The following is a 21,156-nucleotide window of genomic DNA, read 5'->3' on the forward strand; positions in this document are numbered from 1 at the left end:
CAATAAAACAATTAACAACCCACCTAAACAAACAGCAGACGGCCACTAGAAATGCTAGGCTGAAAAGTAGCACAGAACATGACGTCACAAAAAACTGTCTAGGAAGGAAACTTAATTTCTACGGAGGAATACCGAGGCGTCGCAGACACATGTGCTTCCTTTCTTTTTCATCATAAAGGCCTCAAGTATTTCACGCGCCACCTGATCGCGACTTCTGCCCAGATTCTTTATTCCGTTAAGCACCGGCTCACACTTGCAGTCTCTACAATGGGGAGGCAAATTTGACCCGCCTCCGCTTTCTAACGTTTTCTCATGCTCCCGTGCCCTGTCGTTAATGCAGCGACTCGTCTGGCCTATATAGACCCGTCCACACGTCAGTGGGATTTCATAAACCACTCCGACAGCACAGGATACGAATTGCTTGCCGTGCCTCTTTTCACACAGGGCTTTCTTCTTCTGGCCGATCTGCGAGCATAACCCGCTCAGCTTTTTTGGCGCGGAGAAAACGACAGGAACGTCGAACCGGCCAGCAACCTTCTTCAAACTGTGCGCCACTCGGTGTATATAGGGGACCACTTGTGGTCTTCTTGATCCCGGCTTAGCAAGGTATTTTTTTCTTCTTGCCTTTCATTTTTTGAAGGAGGGTCTCTTCTACGCTGCAAACGAAAGAACACGGGAAGCCAGCCATTTGAAGCCTTTTGATCTGATGGTTGAAGCTAGCTTCAGCCATGTGAGCACAGGACTTAAGCAATGCAGACTCGAGGCAAAGAGAAGCGATAGCCCTTTTTACTGTCTTTGAGTGCACTGATGCGTACGGAAGCAGTTCCTTTTTTCTCGGAGGGAATACATCCAGCACACTCGCCCATCTGAAAACTTGATATTAATATCTAAAAACTGCAAGCTGATGTTGTCTGGTAGTTCGTGAGTACAAGCCAGTCCTTTTCCTTGCTGTCTAAACGCGGATAAGATTCTTTCCACTGTGCTGGGGAGCGTCAATGCAGAGTTAGTAGTTTTTAGTATCACCAAGAAGTCGTCCACGTATCTAAAAATTCGCAGGACTGGGCCACTGTCAAGGGAAGAAGCTAAAGCACGGTCAATAGTTGATAAAAATATATTACACAACGCCGGGGCAACACAGGAGCCGATGCAAATGCCTCTTCTCTGCAAGTACATTTCTGTTTCAAAGGAAACAAACGTAGACCTAAGGTAAAATTCTAGTAGTGATAAAAAGTTGTCGACACTAAGTCCAACTGAGTTCTGAAATGCAATGGCCCCATTATACTCAGTACTCTCCCGTACGGATTTGAAAAGGTCGCTATGCGGAACTGAATAGAATAAATCTTCTTCAACGTCCACAGAAAACATGTATCCGATAGAGGACTGGTCTTTTAAGAAAGCTGTCACATCTTTAGAATTCTTGGTGGTGAAGGGATCGCCCAGTCCTTTCAAATGCTTCAGAAGAAATTGGCTCACCTTTTGCTGCCAAGAGTCCCTCCTTCAAAAAATGAAAAGCAAGAAGAAAAAATACTTTGCTAAGCCGGGATCAAGAAGCCCACAAGTGGTCCCCTATATACACCGCGTGGCGCACAGTTTGAAGAAGGTTGCTGGCCGGTTCGACGTTCCTGTCGTTTTCCTCCGCGCCAAAAAAGCTGAGCGGGTTATGCTCGCGGATCGGCCAGAAGAAGAAAGCCCTGCGTGAAAAGAGGCACGGCAAGCAATTCGTATCCTGTGCTGTCGGAGTGGTTTATGAAATCCCACTGACGTGTGGAAGGGTCTATATAGGCCAGACGGGTTGCTGCATTAACGACAGGGCACGGGAGCATGAAAAAAACGTTATAAAGCGGAAGCGGGTCAAATTTGCCTCCGCATTGTAGAGACTGCAAATGTGAGCCGGTGCTTAACGGAATAAGGATTCTGGGCAGGAGTCGCGATCAGGTGGCGCGTGAAATACTTGAGGCCTTTATGATAAAAAAGAAAGGAAGCACATGTGTCAGCGACGCCTCGGTATTCCTCCGTAGAAATTAAGTTTCCTTCCTAGACAGTTGTTTGTGACGTCATGTTCTGTGCTACTTTTCAGCCTAGCATTTCTAGCGGCCGTCTGCTGTTTGTTTAGGTGGGTTGTTAATTGTTTTATTGGTTTTATCTTTCTTTTTCTGACTGCTTTTGCTTCATATGTTTGACTCTGCTTTTGCTAGATTGTTGTTGGTTTTTTACTTTTTATATTTTGTTTTTTGGTTTCTGACTGCTTTTGCTTCTCCTGTATGACTTCTGTTGCTACGATTGTTTGACACTGCTTTTGCTAAGAGATGGCCCCTTTGTTTCGGACTTTTTAATTCCTTCGATCAGAGTTATCTGTTAGTCTAATCTGCAGTATATATGTAGCGGCTTTTCATACCACGTGCTGGGTTCGAAGTGATAATGGGATGAGTATCATGCTTGAGCAGAACTGTTTAAATATGCCACCTTTCTATAGAATAAACAGTTGGTAGTGTGCGCATGTGGTGTCTCTTTCTTGCCTGTGTCCTGATTTGCGCAGCCGTTCATTTCATCTTGCACCAACTCGCCCCTCAGGCCGTTATTCAAAAAAGTGACGACGCCCCTTCCTCCGTTAGCCGCCTGCACCGCCCGCCTACTCATCGAGAACGTTCCCTGCACAATCGAGTTCATCGTCCTCACCCTCTCCTGTCATGACGTTATCCTTGGTTGGGAGTTTCTCTCCCCAAATCACGCCGTTATTAACTGCACCCGTGCTCAGCTTGACTTATCGCCCTACAGTGACGCAACCTTGGACTAAGTCGGTGCTGCTTCCGCTACTGTGGTCGTCTCAGCTTTCTCTTCAGTGCTAATGTCTCTTTCTTGTGCTTTTCTCTCAGATGCAACTGTCACTTATACCCGCTCTTTACGATGCGCTGACAAGAAGTCTGTTTTGCTGCCTCGTGCCGTGCTGAAATTATTCGTTGCTCCAGCGCTATTTATAAGGCCAACCTGTTCTGCCCTACCACTTTACTCCGTTGCCAATCGCTTGGTAGTGTCGCCTTTCTCGATCCCGCCTCAGCCTACCCCCTCGTCGATAGCCCGGCCGGCCTTCACGTCAGCGCCATTACGCCTGTTTCCATCACCAATCAGTCTTCTGTCCATATTTTTCACCGTTCCGTCGACGCCGCCCTGACGTCTACCCAACGAGGCCAGCTTGTCGTCGTTCTGCAGCGTTTTCAATCTTCGTTCGTGCGGCGCAACAACCTTCATTGGGGCCGCACCACCGCCGTTATCCTCTGTATTGACACTGGAACCCATGCCCCTTTGAACCAACGTCCGTACCGCGTGTCAGCCGCTGAGCGTCACATCATTGACGATCAGGTGACCGACATGCGGAAGCGCCACGTGATACAGCCGTCGCACAGCCCATGGGCATCGCCAGTGGTCCTTGTCAAGAAAAAAGATGGTTCCATCCGGTTCTGCGTAGACTACCGTCGTCTGAACAAGATTACACGCAAGGACGTTTACCCTCTCCCCCGTATCGACGGTGCCCTCGACTGCCTGCAGGGCTCTGAGTTCAATTCTTCATTGGACTTGCGCTCCGGTTACTGGCAGGTGCTGATGGAGGAGGCCGATCGCCCAAAAACTGCATTCGTCACGCCCGACGGGCTCTATGAGTTTAATGTCATGCGCTTCGGCCTCAGCAATGCACCCGACACATTCGAGCGCATGATGGACGACATACTCCGAGGACTTAAATGGCACACATGCCTTTGTTATCTAGACGACGTTGTGACCTTTTCCCCGGACTTTCGTCTCACCTCCAGCGCCTTGAGACTGCTCTTCGCTGCCTGGCCGACGCTAGCCTCCAACTCAATTTTAAAAAGTGCCGCTTCGGAGTTCGGCAACTCACTGTTCTCGGACATGTCGGGTCGAAGGATGGCGTTCTCCCGGACCCGGCCAAGTTGTGAGCTGTGGCCGAATTTCCGAAACCCACTTCTGTAAAAGACCTCCGCAGCTTCGCCGGCCTCTGCTCCTACTTCCGCCGCTTTGTCCGCAATTTCACCAATATCATCGACCCCCTGACCAAGCTCCTTTCCAGCCACGACCTTTCGGCCTGGTCGCCAGCTTGTGAGGACGCGTTAAGCTCAGAAACCATTTGCTACGAGTAAAGGACCCGCTTGAAAAGACCAGCTACCCTGGGGTAGTTTACAAAATTCCTTTCAAAGAATGCGGTGCAGCCTATATAGGCGAAACAGGGGACTTCAGGAGATGATTCAAAGAACACCAGCGTGACGTCAAAAACAAAAAAGTGACTTCTAACGCTCTCGCCGAACACCAGCAAAACACGGGCCACTTGATTTACTGGGATTCCGCGCGCATACTTGAAAAAGAAAAATCATTATCTACTCGTCTGTTCAAGGAATCCCTTCACATACAAATGACAAGCCAAGCGATTAACAGGGCACAGGGCAATCTACCCGAGATATACATACGCACGATACGCAACGTTTTCCCTACATAAGCAGCATCCCGTCTCGTTTTTCATTCCATTGTGAACAAGGCACCCGTAGTGGTGCCGAAACGTCAATTCTCTTACGGTTTTTTTCCTTTATGACTTTGGCGAGTGTTCGTTTAAAAGTATATGCTGAATTTCTCTCGCCATACGGGTTTCCGTCGAACCCTCAACTATGTTGCTCTTCGCGAGAAACATAGGCCGCCTGCTGTTGCCAAGATTCGACAATTCGTCAACCTCAAGACAAGGCTGACTTCGTTCCAAAGCCACCTACAGTTCAATCTTCGCTGCAAATCACATGGATTGATCCCCAAGTCTCTGCGGCTACCGATCCTCGTGCGTACGCCAACTGGAAGACAATCCATTGCTCAAGCTGAAAAGCGACTACTGCAGGCAAGGATCCTCGAGACAAAAATGCACAATCAAACGCCTGGAGAATGACGTTTATTGTGCCCAACAGTTCCTGGAAAAGCTCATTCCCGCGGACTTCTTTGATGTTCTTCTGCATGCCAACAGCGAGGGCGCCAAGAATCAAGACTTGAAACATATGGCACAAAATGCCAAGTTCAAGCAGCTGTTGGCCAGTCCGCCTGAGGCCGGGGTGACAGCGAGTATATGCAACCTGTCTTCGCACACGCTTGATCCGCATGAACGCAGCCTACTTCTCCGAGGCCTCAACTTCAATACTGGCGCTCCTTTAAATGCTGTTAACATGACCTGCGCTGCTGAAGAGGCTATACGCAAGGTCGCCCCAGCTTACAAAGCGAAGCACGCTCAAGGGCCATTGGAGCTCTTTCTAAGCTTGCTAAAAGCAAGACTCGCACTATCACACCCGCCGAGCAAACAGCATTGACCGGGCTGCAGAAGAACAAAGACATCGTCATCTTGCCTGCTGACAAGGGTAACGCCACTGCCGTTTTAGACCGCACCGACTATGTGCGAAAAATGGACGCCCTTCTGGAGGACACAACGAAGTACGCCAAGCTGGCGCGAGACCCTACAAAGAAAATCGAGTCCGAGCTGCAAAAACTTCTTACTGATGTTTTCAAGTTCGTCCCCCCCGACAAAGGCTATCTTTACAATCGCCTACTTTGTCACAACGGCTCGGCGCCAGCTATATACGGGGTGCCCAAGATACACAAGGAGGTACCACTTCGCCCGATTGTTGACTTCACACGGTCACCACTGAACAAGTTGTCGGGATACCTCCACCGGGCACTGGCGCCTTTGGCAGGCAAGACGCCTACGCGCGTCAAAGACTCGGCACATTTCAGTGACAAACTGAAGACTGCGGCTTTTGGCGATGATCACATTATGGTGTCATTCGACGTGAGGTCCATGTTTACTTGCGTTCCGGTGGACTTCGCAGTCGAGTGTTGATTTATCACCTCGAACTATTCAAGAAATTCCAGCGTCACCTCAATGAAAAGAGACTTCGACTTGCCGTCCCTCGCATCACGCCGCATCATATCTCGTTTGTGCCTTCTTCACACATTCTATTATCACCCACGGTCCAGACATGAGCTACTAACAACCTAAGAAGATCTTCCCGTTTAAGCCACAGCCAGTCTCTAGCACGAATTTCCACCCGTACCCTTGCAATGAGTACCTCCTTTTTCCCCCATGCAATAGTCTTATGGAATTCCTTACCCGATAACATAGCCGAATGCACAGACAGAAAACAATTCCGCAATAAACTAAAACTTCAGCCATCCTGAATAGACTGTCCCCTTTGTACTCTTTTGTTACTTAGTTTGGTTCCATTTCTGCGTCTTGGTGTAATTTTCTTTTGCGCTTGCTTGTTTGCTGTTATTTGACTTAGATGTATGTCTGCATTTTTTACTGTATTTTTTCCTTGCTTTTGCTTTTGCTTGCTTTCATTGTATTTTGTATTTTGCTCTTCACATTTTTCCACGTTCAAGATTTTGTACATCATGTTAATTCGCCCCCCCCCCCCCTTATGTAATGCGCTCGGGCCCTTAAGGAGAAGATAAATGAAATGAAATGAAAATGCCCTGAAGAACGACTTGTCTTTGCCAGAACGTACGCCCATAGAGACAGACGACTTGTGCCGGCTCCTAAAATTCTGCTTGTCAAACACATACTTTGTGTTCAACAAGACGATGTACAAGCAGATCTTCGGGACAGCAATGGGAGCCTCCATTTCCGTAGTCTGCTCCAACCTGGCTCTAGAAACGATAGAGAGTCGTGCGCTTGCATCGTTCGACCCGCCACCTAGGTTTTTCTTGCGGTACGTCGACGACTATTTCTGCATCATCCGACGACAGGATGCGGAAAAATTTCTACGGCACCTGAACTCATTTCAAGAGAGCGTTCAGTTCACGATGAAAGAAGAGAGCAATGGGCGCCTCCCTTTCCTCGACGTCCTCATCGAGCGAACAGCAAACGGCATCACGACGAGCGTGTACAGGAAGCCCACCCACACAGGGAAGTACCTGAATTTTCATTCTGCGCACCCAATAGGGCAGAAACGCTCAGTTGCTGCGGCGCTTTACAATCGCGCCTTCAAGCTTTGTTCAAGCCCTTGCAAAACAACTCGTGAAATCCGCCGCATAAGAAAGGAGCTTTCAAAGAACGGATACCCGCGTCAACTACTGCAATCACAAGAACGACACGCTGCGACCCCTCAAGCCGAAGCATTCAAGAGCAGCCAAAAAGAAAACACGTGCAGCCATCCCATATACCCCTGGTGTCAGCGAGACGTTATGCCGGATATTGGCTGACTACGATATCCAAGTTGCCCATGTCCCATCCAGCAAGCTCAGAAACCATTTGGTACGACTAAAGGACCCGCTTGAAAAGACCAGCTACCCTGGGGTAGTTTACAAAATTCCTTCCAAAGAATGCGGTGCAGCCTATATAAGCGAAACAGGGGACTTGAGGAGAGGATTCAAAGAACACCAGCGTGACGTCAAAAAAAAAATTGACTTCTAACGCTCTCGCCGAACACCAGCAAAACACGGGCGACTTGACTGACTGGGATTCCGCGCGCATACTTGAAAAATAAAAATCATTATCTACTCGTCTGCTCAAGGAATCCCTTCACATACAAATGACAAGCCAAGCGATTAACAGGACACAGGGCAATCTACCCGAGATATACATCCGCACGATACGCAACGTTTTCCCTACATAAGCAGCATAATAATAATTGGTTTTTTGGGTGGAAAGGAAATGGCGCAGTATCTGTCTCATATATCGTTGGACACCTGAACCGCGCCGTAAGGGAAGGGTAAAGGAGGGAGTGAAAGAAGAAAGGAAGAGAGAGGTGCCGTAGTGAAGGGCTCCGGAATAATTTCGACCACCTGGGGATCTTTAACGTGCACTGACATCGCACAGCACACGGGCGCCTTAGCGTTTCTCCTCCATAAAAACGCAGCCGCCGTGGTCGGGTTCGAACCCGGGAACTCCGGATCAGTAGTCGAGCGCCCTAACCACTGAGCCACCGCGGCGGGGCACATAAGCAGCAGCCCGTCTCGTTTTTCATCCCATTGTGAACAAGGCATTCGTAGTGGTGCCGAAACGTCAATTCTCTTACGGTTTTTTTTTTCCTTTATGACTTTGGCGATTGTTCGTTTAAAAGGATATGCTGAATTTCCCTCGCCAGACGGGTTTCCGTCGAAGCCTCAACTATGTGGTATGTTGTGCGAAGATATCAGTCATTGTTTACAGTCTACTTAACCCTGTCTTCTGAATAACTCTGCTGCTTGTGCTGTTCTGCTCAAAATGGTTCACCTACCCCTCCCCCCTACCCCCCCACCCTAATATGCAGCACAATTTATACATATTCCCGATGAGTTCCTTTGTCACCCTCATTACTCCTGCACAAGCTCTGCACAGAGAAACACTCTGTGTTCCTTTGCTGGGCATGGATGCCTCTCGCGGTGGCCTGACACTTTGTTTGGACCAACTGTGCCTGTTACATTATCTGTGCTGTTACTTGATCACTGCTCAGGGAGAAGGGTTCCGTGTTCATCTATGGGGCATGGGTGCCTGTCGTTGTGGCCTGTCACTGTAATTTGACATTCTTTGACTATGGGGTTGTTTGTTCTGGGTCGTCACCTTTGAACAGGGAGGAGGGCTCTGTGCTTCTTTCTAGGGCATTGAAAACTAAACATTTTGACAGATTTGCCTGTCTGGTTGGGTTTAAAGACATAATAAACTGCGCATCTTCAACCAAAAAACTGTAATTTTAACCCAACGTTTCGAAGCCGACTCGGTCCCTTCGTCAGGGGTGACTGAGGGCAGTAGCTGGCGTCTCGGCATGGGCGCCTCTCATTGTGGTCTGCCCACTGTGTCTTGCCTGATTGTGACAGTGACTGCAGTTTTTTCTTGTTCGTTTTTTTATACCGTTTCCTCTTAATTGTCGTGCCGTACTCACTGCGCTTTGACTGCCTGACTGTAACAGTGTTCTTCCCTGTTCTGTGTCTGTCTCTCTGCCTCTGACTTTGTCTGTGCCTCTGACTGCTCTGTGAATTTGGGTTTTCACGTTTTTTGTGTATGTCGTTTTTACTTTCCTGTTTTTCCTTTTAAATCAAGTTATTTTAATGTTTAGCTCATTTAATCGTTTTTTGTACTGCATTTAAGCACGATAAAGTGTTGCTGGTCCGGAGTGCCTCTCTCTTTAATTTATGTTTTTTTTTATATTTTTCTGAGAGGCTCAATTAAAGTGTAAAAGGGTGTTGCGCTGCGCTGCAAAGCTACCACAGATGCAGCGCTGAGCCTTCGATGACTCCATCGTCATTCCCGCCATTAGGGCACTTTAATGCAGCGCGCACCGTAATACCATAAGCTTTACCGGAGCACCGAAACGACTACTGCTCCTTTGCAAATCTTAAAAGCGGGAGTCATGATACCGGCACGCACTTTTAACCAACAACATACACATTGATTGCAAAATATAATACTTCGGTATATCCAAGCACCTTGATCTGTGAATAATACTCTCCATTTGAAAAAAATCACGAAGGAGATTTACGGCAGTTGGGGAAAATAAAATTATTAGTTATAAGGTACGCAAGACATGTGATGATAATTCGATTTAAAATTAATATCACTACAATATGACTAAAGTATGATTTACAATATGCGTTGTGATTAGCATGAAGGTTATTGCAGTGCTTGCAAATAGCTCCATTTGCATTGCAGTGTTCTACTGCCTGGCGAATTATTATTGCGTGTTTCAGCGAGGCAGAGTTAGCAATCTCGGCAGTGAATGCCACAATGCGCAGTTTTCTACGACAGACAAGGTGCCTATAATGCACAGCTCGGTCTGTTGGTCCACTTGGTTTTTGACCTCCATAACTACACCTGTCAATGCCCACACAGAAAAACATGGTGTTGTGTCATTCTAGAACGCGTACAGAATTCCTGCAAGTGCTTTCCTTGAATCGTTGTAGTTTTATCTTAGCTCAACTTTTGCAGAATGGAATGGGAATGTGTTCATTCAAAAGTATGAGATATGTATTGTATCATGCCTGGCACCGATCCTCAGCGGTATGTTTTTTGCTTTCCGTGGCAAAACATTCTAGGATCGTATTGGTGTGTGCCGCATTTTTATATTTGTAGACGATTACTTTTCGTTTTTGCAGTGTGACAACCTGGAATTTCAGCATAAGTTTTTAAATATTTATCCAGTGTTCTCGGAGTGCCTTGAAACTTTGTTTTTAACACCTGAAACACCAAATAATGATTCCATTTGCTTGCTTCTAGGATCTGTCGCTGCATTTCACTCCATGCCATGTGTGTAGGTCTGATGAGCCCCGAGCTCAAGAACCCATCCTATTATATGTATCAGCCTATTCTAAATTTGTAAAACAACCATTGTTCATTCTGTTCTAATAAAGTTTTAAAAAGAATTGTGAGCACACTATGGAGCGAAGCTTTCAAAGACAAGGCAATCGCCTTACGAAGGCTGGTTCCCCGTCCGAAGTTATGACTTCAGTGGTAAAAAAAAAACTGCAAAATACCTAACAGCTCGGAACACTAGTGACTCCGTTAGACAAAGAGAAAAAAGAAAAGTTGTTATTGTGCCATATCTGCATCATGTATCGCAAAATCTCAGAATTGGAAACCGTGCGGGAGTTGACCTTGTTTTTCAGCGCCTAAAATATTGTCCAGCTTGTGCAAAAAGGTGAAAGGCAAGAATTTTGAACCGCGCAGGCGTTCGGTTACGTGCCGAGATCACTTTGTTCGCTGCCGATAAGGTGTCATCTGCTCTCTTCTCTTGTCGTGTGGACAGAAGTACGCCGGCCAGACTGGCTGCTGTCTTAATCAAAGATTAAACGAGCAGTGTGGCAATGTCGTAAGTGTGGCCACCTCAGGCCACGTTTCCGAACATTAAGGGTCTGCAAGGCAGAAGATGTTGTTGAAATGTTTAAGGGAAATCTCCAAGGTGGAGTAGATTCGTAATAAGTGGTGGAATAAGGGAGCAATTAGTCATTCGCCTCCACCCAAGCGCAGCCATACGGCTACCAGGAAAGAGCATTTGTACCCGTATGGCTGCGCTTGGGTGAATGCGAACAACTAATTTACTCCCTTATTGCAAGCCTTATTACAAGGCAGAAGATGACAGCGCACATTTTGAACCTCTGTACACAGAATGCAGTGTAATAGGAAAAGGCCCTGACGCACTACTAAGAGTTACTGGTGGCACATATGACGATAAGATTGCAGGACGATTGTATAAGCGCACCTTCAGTAGTACTGTCCCAAAAAGAAATCAAGTATTCCGATTGTGAGATTTGACGTGTGTCATTTATCCACTGGCACTGGACCTTCGTTCCATGTTTTTGTGCGATTTTTCCTTTCTGGTTACGACTGGGTATAAGAAGCCTGCTTACAATAAATTCAATAAATTCAATTGTAGGTCAGCGCTCTGTTGTGCAATCTTCTCTGTGCCTTCTTCTGTGTCGTGAAATGCACTGCAGTTATGGAATTCTATAATGCAACATAAAATGGGGCGTTGAGGCTCCATGCAGCTGACCACAGCGTCCTGACTCAATCAAGGTAACAATCACTAACTGCTGGGGGGTGTCACGGAATTCACAGAGAATAACACGCCGAGTGTGTCTTTCAGCTGTAAAATAAACAGACACATGAATCATTTAATCAAATAAAACCAGGAAGATTCGGTTCAACCTCAGTACCTGTTGGGTGACCGATATTTTTATTTCTTGCAGCTTCGCAAGCGATGGCGTGGGCGTATCTTGGTGCGCAATGCACTTGGCTGACTTCAGGTACGGTCTGATGGTCGCGCGAAGGTGCTGCCTCCTCTGTGCGTGGCCGCCACAGCCGAATGTTCTGCGGTCGGCCGTGTGATTGACAGCGGCCTCGGACAGGAGAAGGTGCTCCCGTCAAACGTGATCACCAGGCCTCTGTCCATAATGGAAGCGATTGCCTTGGGTGTCCGCTCGCTCTGGCACAACCCGTGCCATGGTTTCAGTGAACGTGACCGATCATGAGAGATTACGACATGGCCTTGTGTCACTGAGCGTCGCATCTACGAGAGCGAGAAGAGACTCAAGAATTCAAGCGGTGCGCCGAAAATGAAGTGTGCCAACGTGGCCCTCGGCCTGGCTGCCGCCCAGCTTGTGGCGGGCTTAGGTCTCACCGTGCTTCCTATCCACACAATGCTCAAGCTTCCTTCGCTGGCCACCAGGGACTGCCCGCTTTGGGCTGCCGGGCCGGTGAGTAGTGTCTCCATTAGGCTTCGTCGCGAAAAATGTCGTGGACCTTTCTGCTGCTACGAGTTACAAGGTGATCCGCTCTTATGGTGAACACAGACCTTTTTGCTGCTACAAGGCATGCAAACAGTGTTTCCCGCACGGAACCAACTCGCTAAAGTCAAACACGGTTTCTCTTTTTAAAAAGTGGTACCCAGGCGTTCCTGACGAAATCACCACGGGCGTCGGGGTCATTAAGGACACAGCACATTTGCATCCTTGGACACAAAGATGCTGAGGGTAAAACGCGGGCCCATGGATAGCCCTCATTACTAGGCACTGAATAACGGCCGGAGGGGCGAGTTGGTGCATGATGAAATAAATGGCGGCGCAAACAAGAGCATTAACAAGAAATAGACATCACATGCGCTGAAGCACGCATTTCAGCACTGCTGCTCAATATGCGGACATGGAAAGAACCTACGGGTTGGAAAAGTTAAGGACGAGGCGATACAGACCAAAAGAGTTTATATCCGCGCTTTTTGCGGTTAAAAAAATTGTTTCGTTGGGTGCCTAGAAGACAAACAGAACTTACTATTAAATAATCAGAAGCTAATCACTGTCTAAAAGAACTTGCACGTTTGATCGCAGCAGTCAAAAGGCAATCAGGCGGGTACTGCGCAAAAAAAGACATGGACGAGAAGGGAACACAACAAGCAGACTCGTGACCGACTTCGTTTGAAAAAACGACGCCCTGAAAGCAATACTTTCCGATGTAAAACGAGCCATTGGAACGTATTGCTTGCAGGGTGCTTGTCCAAGTCTTGCGCACACCTGGTACATGACAGCCTCAGTAAGCAGCTCATTAGGATCATGAAGGCTGGATTTCCTGTATAGGTCTTTGTTGCAATGGCAGAGAAGCTTCTGCGGAAACTGAAAGATAGGACGTACCGGTACAGTGGCTGTTCTAAGTAAGGGAGGCCAGCGGTTCTACCGTATAATGAACCGGATTTCACACAACCTGAAGAATGCGGCAAAACGCTACGATGTGCCGCTTACTTTTTCCGCCCCGTGCAATTAGGCCTCATTGTGCCCTCAAGTCGTGTCCGGAGGGATTAGTAAGGCGGACTGCGCGAAGCGGCATGCCACTCGTTTCGTCAGGTGCCTGACGCCTGTATGGGTGTTGTGTACGAGATCCCCCTCACCTGTGTGCAGGGCATACATCGGTCAGACGGGCCGTTGTTTGAATGATCGGTTTAGAGAACACCAGCTTTCGTTGAAATCAGGAACAGGGCCGAATTTGCCCCGGAACTTTGGTGCATGCCCGGATGCTACACGTGATAAGCCATGCTTGCCTCTCCTGGCAGATACCAAAGTTTTCAGGAGGAGCCGTAACCAAGTGGCACGTGAGTTGGCTGAGGCATTCTGAATAAGTAAAAAGGGTGAAGATTGTGTAACTGACCCATCAATAAAACTGTATCAGAATGAAGACAGGCCTCTGGACTGAGCATAGTATGTGATATTACAGTTTGAAGCCATAAAATGTGCGTCGTTTTTTTTTTTCAAATAAAGTCAGTCGCGAGTATGCGCTTGTTGTGTTCTTTTATCGTCCGTGTCCTTTTGTGCGCAGTACGCTTCGTACTACTAGCTTCAGCCGTAGGCTCTCTAGATGCGCTACGTTTAGCCTATCTTGCCGATTCTCCTCGTATGCAATTCACCCATTGAAAGCTGACCTGCTCATGCTCACTGAAACATGGCTCTCGTCGTCAGTCAGAGTCTCTCAAAGCTTTTCATCTTCCTTTAAGGTCAGTGTTATCGACGCGACGTAACTGACATGATAACGGGCGCCTATCACAGCCTTCAATGCACTGATATTTAGACGGCACCGCCATTAGAAATCATGGCCCTCGTAGGCAGCGATTCCATTTCGCCTGAATCACTAGGTGTCTATAACAACCCTCCTGACCATGACGTGGCTTTTACTGCCGAGTTTCACTAGGCGCTTCATTATGTAACCAGACCGTACCGTCCGCCTCGTACTCTTGTCCTCAATGATTAACTTGCCTGTAATCATCTGGTCTAACTTTGCCTCAAGTTTATTAGGACAAAATACAGAAAGATATTTTATTGGCACATTAGTCTAGTTTTGATGAACGCCAATCGTCTAACAGCTCAAGCGTTAAAGCAGTAATTCTTCTAACATTGTCTGTTATCCATATTTCTCATTCCAATAAACTTTCTGCTCTTGACACCTTTACCAGCATCTATTAACTTCACGGTACTGCACGGTCCGTTTCTCTGTCAATGTTCACGTGTGGAAATCGTAAGCAAGCAGAACGATAACACAACGCGACAGACAACTAACTATTCAGAAACATATACTGCCTTCCGAGGCTTTTACCGTCTTGCTTGTTTATGACTTTTCGAAATGTTCAATCGAGAGTTACTGGCAACTTTTGACAACAACATACGCGTGGTTTGATACTCAGGCTTATACCATATATCACAGTAATTGAAAAACGATCGTATCCTTGGTTTAACACCTTGCTGAAAGGTCTGAACAAGAAGAAAGGGCTTTTTTCGCTCAGCAAAATGCGCCAACAAGCAGTGGTTGCGACAGAAATGTCGGACTCTTGAGAAGGAGTTCAACTTCCTTACAACCTAAACAAAGCATTTTTCTCTTAGTCGCGACATGCCAGCGTTGTTTCCCATTTATCGTGGACAATTCGAGAACACCATCGACCCTCTTCTCAACTCCTGGAACTGAAGTTATAAGAATCGCAACACGGCCAAATCGCAAAAATGCTTCACCAGGGCTTTTGCTCAGCATTCCCGAGAGCTCATATTTTAATAAGTTTTTTATCAGTGTTCTAAGCCATGACTGAAATACTCAGTAATTCTTTTTATTTGGTGTCAATTGATCTCCCGCTGAAGCAGTACACAAGCCCAGATACACTGTTTGATATTTCTTCATAGTATTCAGTAATCATTTGTAAGCTTCCCAAATCTGTTAAACAAATTGGCACCCAGTTATTATTCCGCTTCGCTGTCTACTCTTCTAGTCTCCCAAGCACGTCTTTGTCTCGTCCGGCTGCCTGCACTTCCCCAAAATCCTAGTTTGTTAAAAGGGTAGTCTACTGTCCGAGACGAAGGTAAAAATATTACATGGCGGCAATGTCGAAAGCATATCTCGTGTATGTGCTAAAAATTTATATTTCAAATGAGCAGGTAAAGACAGGTTGGAGCGTGCGGTCGCGCCATGGGGTGCTATCCCACTGCTGCTAACATGACAGATGCCTGTAGTGGACTGGAGTGAATATATTGCGTTTTATGACAACGCCTCAGCTTCATACAGACGGTCATTTTATCCACATCAACTTAAGGAAGCTTGCTTTTCACTCGATCAATAAATTACTGCAGCATTTATTGTTTCACTTTCCTTCATCCTCTTTTGCAGTGTTTTCGAAAAAGAAATCACACAACCGGCGCCATTGTTATATGCCATCGCTGTATTCGCATTTGCAGTTCTGCTGCAATCGGAAACGCTGCTGCCGGCAAAAGCAGTTCCTGGCATCTGGAATATGTATCATTTGTACGGTTTTCTTGTTAATATTTTTATGGCCACCTTAATGCTCTGAAGTACATTTTTAATAAAACTAACGCACCTCGGTTAATGTCACTCTCATTATTGCCATTGCACGCAACCTAGGCGACGCGGAAGTCGTCGTGGCCAAAGCGCGCTGCATGCAGCCACTCTACTAACTATATTTCGTGCCGTGTGTGTCAGGGCTTGCAGACGCCGTTTACGATTTGTGAGCAAGACTACCGAATGAAAACATTTAGGCTGTCAATTGTTTTGTTGTCTTTCATTGCGCCAGCGCCGGATATTTGTTTATTAGGAAAGGAGCTTAAGATCGCCAAAAAAGTTACCGGATAAAAGTCAGTGAACTGTCCATTTAGGTCCCAGTGATATGCCTGATTGCAGTCAGCTTCCTGGGGTTAAATATTCAGGCCTGCATTAAGTGAAATACTTAATTAAGTTAATAATAATTCATTACTAAATTTACTGAAATACTTAGCCTTGGCCACGGAGGAAGACTATAAGGAGTGGAAACTCCCCCGTCTGCGGCGACCAGAAAAGGTCACATCCCGCGGCGCCACTATCCTGCTGGCGGCGCCTGGCGGCCTGGAAGGAAACTACTGAAATACAACGTCACGGCGTGCCCGCTGAAGCAAACACCCATGTCGTCTGCTTGTCTGCTTTGAGCACGGCGTTCCCGCTGAAGCAAACACCCATATCGTCTGCTTGTCTGCTTTGAGCGCGCGCCGGAGCCGCCTGCCCAGGCGCTGCATTTTTTTTCCTGCTGCTTCTACGAGGCGCCGCAAGGCGCCGCCACTGCACGCGTCCCCGTCGGCGCGTACAATTGTTACTTTATCTGGTCGCCTGCGCTCGCTCGCGCAGACGGGAGTTTCACTTCCTGTATAGTTTTGCTCCGTGGCCTTGGTGGAGCAAGCGCTCTTCTTCACTGGGCCTTAGTGCTGGCCTTAAATAAATGTTTCGTCCTCCTCAAGTTAGAGCAGAAAATTTGCGGCGGTAGCAACCGTATTACGATTAGAAGAACTTCTTGTTGGGCTAGTTGGTGCATTGCCTTGAAGAACGACGTTGCGCATTCAAAAGAGACAAACACAGGAAAAAGCTTTCTTTCCGTCTTCTTGGCTTTTCCTGTGTTTGTCTCTTTTCAATGCGCAACGTGGTTCTTCAAAGTATTACGATTAAATGACAGCAAGTATATATAATTGGCAGCCAGCAACAACGAGCGCAAATGTGCACAGATATCCGCTAGAAACCAAGGGTCGGCATGTTACATTAAGAAAGTAGATGGCGCCGACCAAAAGAAAGGTGACGAAAAGACCTTTCGGCTCTACCACGAGATACTTGTTCACAGTTAAGCAAAACATAGCAGCGCCACTTTTTACGTACGGCGCATGAACGATCTGAGGCATCCCAGGCATTGGTCGCTCGGGAAGAGCAACCTGGGCCGAACAAGGCCCACCGCTGGGAGCACGTGCCGTCGTAGGGCAGTGGTGCACCACTGCGCCGGGAGGAGCATCAGGACTCGCATAGATGTATGAATGTGAAGGAGAGAATGACTTCCTGCATTTATGGAAATTAATTCATTGCGTCATACCCTTAAGGCGGAGCTCAAGTGTGCCCTTGAATTTTTTTCAGGGCCTCCTTTCAGGCTCAACTCCTGCAAGCGGGACGTAGCTAGAACGTGGGTAGTCCTCAAACCACAACCGGAACAATGGTTCATATACGAATATGTGGAACACAGTTCAACACAAAACTTCTTAATTCACTGGAACGCTGTCCCACGCATTTCACCACTTTCTATATCTGAAACGCTGTTGCATTTGAGGGGAACTTCTTCAGAAACCTTCCACCTAAGTTCTGGTCACTAACCGGAGCATATGTGGAATTAGATTAAAAGTTTGCTGATAGAAAGTGCTTCACTAGTTCCTGTTTCAGAAAAGCAATTCTGGGAGCAATTTTCTGCGGGAAAGACGGGGAGCCCAGACCAAAGCACTGCTGCCTCTAGGTTCAGTCACCACCCGCCAGCTTGTCCGCTGGCCGTGTCTGCACCGAAGAAGGACATCCCAGCGTGCTCTAGGCAAATGAGAATAGCAGGCAGGCCCATCTTTCAAACCGACGGATGACGTGCTCGTCGAGGCCGGCGCGTGCCGCTCACAATGAGCAGTTCCTTGCGCATTCGCCCGAAGTGAGGCTTCCCAAACAAAAACATGCGCCACGCCAACCACAAGCGAACACGCGGCTCTCTTTACTGCATGGCGCAAACATGGAGGCCGGGCTCCTGTGGAGTACGAGCTTATTAGGCATACGAGCTATATTATCGAAGCCGGCTCCTAGCAATTTGCGCACGCTCCTTCTTATACGAGAGCGGAAGGCCGTAGGCAACAGAGGCCGATGCCGACAATGAAAGGCCAGTTGTAGATGCAGCGCTCCTATGAGGTTTTGATGTTCGCTTTCCACCCATTTTCTCAATGTCTACAGCAAAGTCCTCGCGGATGATTCCTGAGAAAGGTCTCTAAGGACACGCCTCAAAAAACCGCATCCAGTACTCAAAGTCAGTACTCAGTGTCACTCTTATTCTTGTGCGGGTGATCTCTTGGTGCTAAAAAAAAAAAAAGGCAGGCGTCAGAGAAAAGTTTTCGTATGTCTCACTCTTTGTTTTTCTTCTGTCAATCCGTCGCAAAGGTTTATTTTACCGACGTATTGTACTATCCATGATGAAATATCTCCGTTGGAGTGAATTTGTTTCATTTGATTTATTTATTTACCACCACAATATACATGGTGGCAGGGTGTCCATAGTAAAAGCAGCCTCTTGGACCGCTTGACCTTGCCATGGACACCCGGCTGCGAACTTCGGCAACAAAACAGTGGCACACTTTCATATTATAATACAATATAATTACGATACAATGTTCCAAATAATCGCGACAGGTTCTTCCCGTAAGGAAAATAAAATGACAAACAAAGCAATGAACAGTACAATACAGTCAATTTGTTTCACAAATTCAAAGCAGTGTCTGTAATTAAAAAATATTCTAAAAGCTTTCTGTGTGAGGTGGTTTTCAGGTTAATGTTATTGACACAAAGAACATTTAGTAGACGCGGTAATATGTTTTCAAGTGTTTGGCAGCCATATGTTCTGTATGTTTTAATATGCCACTGATCAACGTTTCTTGTGTTGTGTACTTTATAGTTTACTTCAATGTTGGACAGTTCATGAAGGAAGGACGTGTGATTATTAATTTGGCGCTTCAGAGCGTGGCTTAAGCGAAGGGTCTACAATTTAGTTACCTGAAGTATTTTGTATTTAGAAAAAAGTTGTGTATGGAATATTCTATAAACATTTTCAATTATTCTCAGAAAATTTTTCTGTAATACGAGTAGCTTATTGATGTTTTCTTGCGACGTTTTTCCCCACACTAAATTGCTGTAATCGAGGCGAGAACTAAAGAGTGAATGATATATGGCCAGCAGAGCTCTTGTTGCGATATCTGCAAATTATACCAATAATTTGCGACAGTTTGTTGGCAATAAAATAGACATCGTCATCCCAAGTCATTTTTTCATTGAATGCGACGCCCAGGGTTTTAAATGTAGGTACTATATCTAAATGAGCATTATTGAAGCAAATGTCTTTTACAAGTGTAACTTTCTTATTTTTTGCTCTAAAAATAACTGCTTTTGTTTTCGCGACATTTACCTGTAAACAATTTTTTTGTGGCCATTCATATAAATTAGAGAGGGCAGAATTCACTGTATCTACTAAATTATCTGCTTGACTTCCTGAAAAACAATATACTCGTATCGTCAGCACGTATTATGTATTTTGCAGAGGCGATGTGCACAATATGATTAATAAAAATATTAAAAAGCAGAGGACCCAGTATGCTTCCCTGAGGAACACCGCGGTGAAGTGATTCTATTTCCGATATATACTTATTATTACTGACCTCTTGTCTGCGATTACTCAAGTAAGGCTGTACAAGAGATCCTGCGTGATCTCGGAAACCGTAGAGGTCAAGTTTGCGGATTAGTAATGCATGCTCCAACAAATCAAACGCTTTTGTAAAGTCTATGAAAATGCCGATGGCTATTTTATTTTGATCAAGGTGTTTTAATATGTACTCTTTTTGAGCTAGTAATGCGTGCTCTGTAGAACGGTGCTTACGAAATCTATACTGTGAGTCAGTTATATCTGTTTCTCCTCGAATTTTGCGAAACGTTTGTGAATTAGTTTTTCAAGTGGTTTAGAAAAAACTGGTAGTACAGAGATGGGTCTATAATTTACGAAGTCATATTTGTCGCCTTTTTTTGCATATGACAGACACACGTGCAATCAGCATTTTAGATGGAAAGATAGCATTAGCAATGCACAAATTAAAAATAAGTGTGAGGCATGGAAGCAGGACACCATAAGGACAAACTTAATAGGTTTTAATTGCATCCCGTCAATGTCTATACTGGTGGTATTGTTAAGCTCCTGGAAAACATGCATTACCTCATGTTCTTCAACAGCGTCGAGAAATATTGTTTCTCTGCTCAAAGGGATGTTGCGAAGGTCATTATGTACATATGGCGGTACTGAAAGATTAATGAAATGCTAGTTGAACTTGTTTACTAATGGTTGTCCTGATGTCTCAACCCCATTTTCCTTGATAACATTAATCTCATTGCGATTATTACTAAAAGAGAAAATATTGTGTTGTGTCCCCTTTGCTCTGTCCCCTTCTTCCGTTCTGTTCTGTGTCACCAGTGTTCTTTTCTAACGGCCACTTGCCCCTCTTCGCGCGCCGTCGCAAATGCCCCCTCACGGCGGGCCCCGCGCCCTCTTGTTCTAAGAAGCCACTCCCTCGTGTGGACGCCGCGCCGTCCCCTCTGTCCTTCGGGCGGCAGTTCGGCTTCCGCCTCGGTCGACGCTGGTCGCACCCTCTTTAGTAGTAAATAAACAGTGTGAAATTATCGCGTGCTTTTGCTGCATTGACAACGACTACCAGACACGACAGATTGCTTAAATTTTTTTCACATTATCTCCGTCCTACCTCTAGCAGAACCAACTGGTTAGCGTAGTAAGTGTTTTTTGCTCGCTCAAGTTCTTTGTTCAGGCGGTTTCGGTATATTTTGAAAGTCTTCAGTTCATTGATCTCTTTTGATATGATAAATTTGTGATTGAGTTTATGCTCCTTAGTAATTTCATTTTTCAGTTCAGGTGTGATCCATGGTTTACGGATGTGATGACTGCGCTTTGTTGTTGTTTCTTGGTAAACACTCTTGACGATGTCTAAAAAATGTTCGCGTGCTTTGTTCGGATCAGCCTCGTTAAGCACACTAGTCCAATCGACATTTGTCAACGTGCCTCTGAATTTAAGAAGGTTGACGCTGTTAAT

At 46.3% G+C, this 21,156-nt stretch overlaps 1 protein-coding gene across 1 annotated transcript in view; it reads left to right on the forward strand.

Moving 5' to 3' along the window:
- The window catches only part of LOC144132299 (sarcospan-like), a 275,507-nt gene that overhangs the window by 53,262 nt on the left and 201,089 nt on the right, over positions 1-21,156 (forward strand). The window contains exon 2 of the mRNA XM_077664606.1: positions 11,695-12,201. Within this exon, the coding sequence (XP_077520732.1) occupies positions 12,061-12,201 (141 nt within the window). The 5' untranslated portion in view covers positions 11,695-12,060. The remainder of the gene's footprint in view (positions 1-11,694; positions 12,202-21,156) is intronic.

This window comes from Amblyomma americanum, chromosome 5, assembly GCF_052857255.1.
Source record: "Amblyomma americanum isolate KBUSLIRL-KWMA chromosome 5, ASM5285725v1, whole genome shotgun sequence".
Lineage (NCBI taxonomy): Eukaryota > Metazoa > Arthropoda > Arachnida > Ixodida > Ixodidae > Amblyomma > Amblyomma americanum.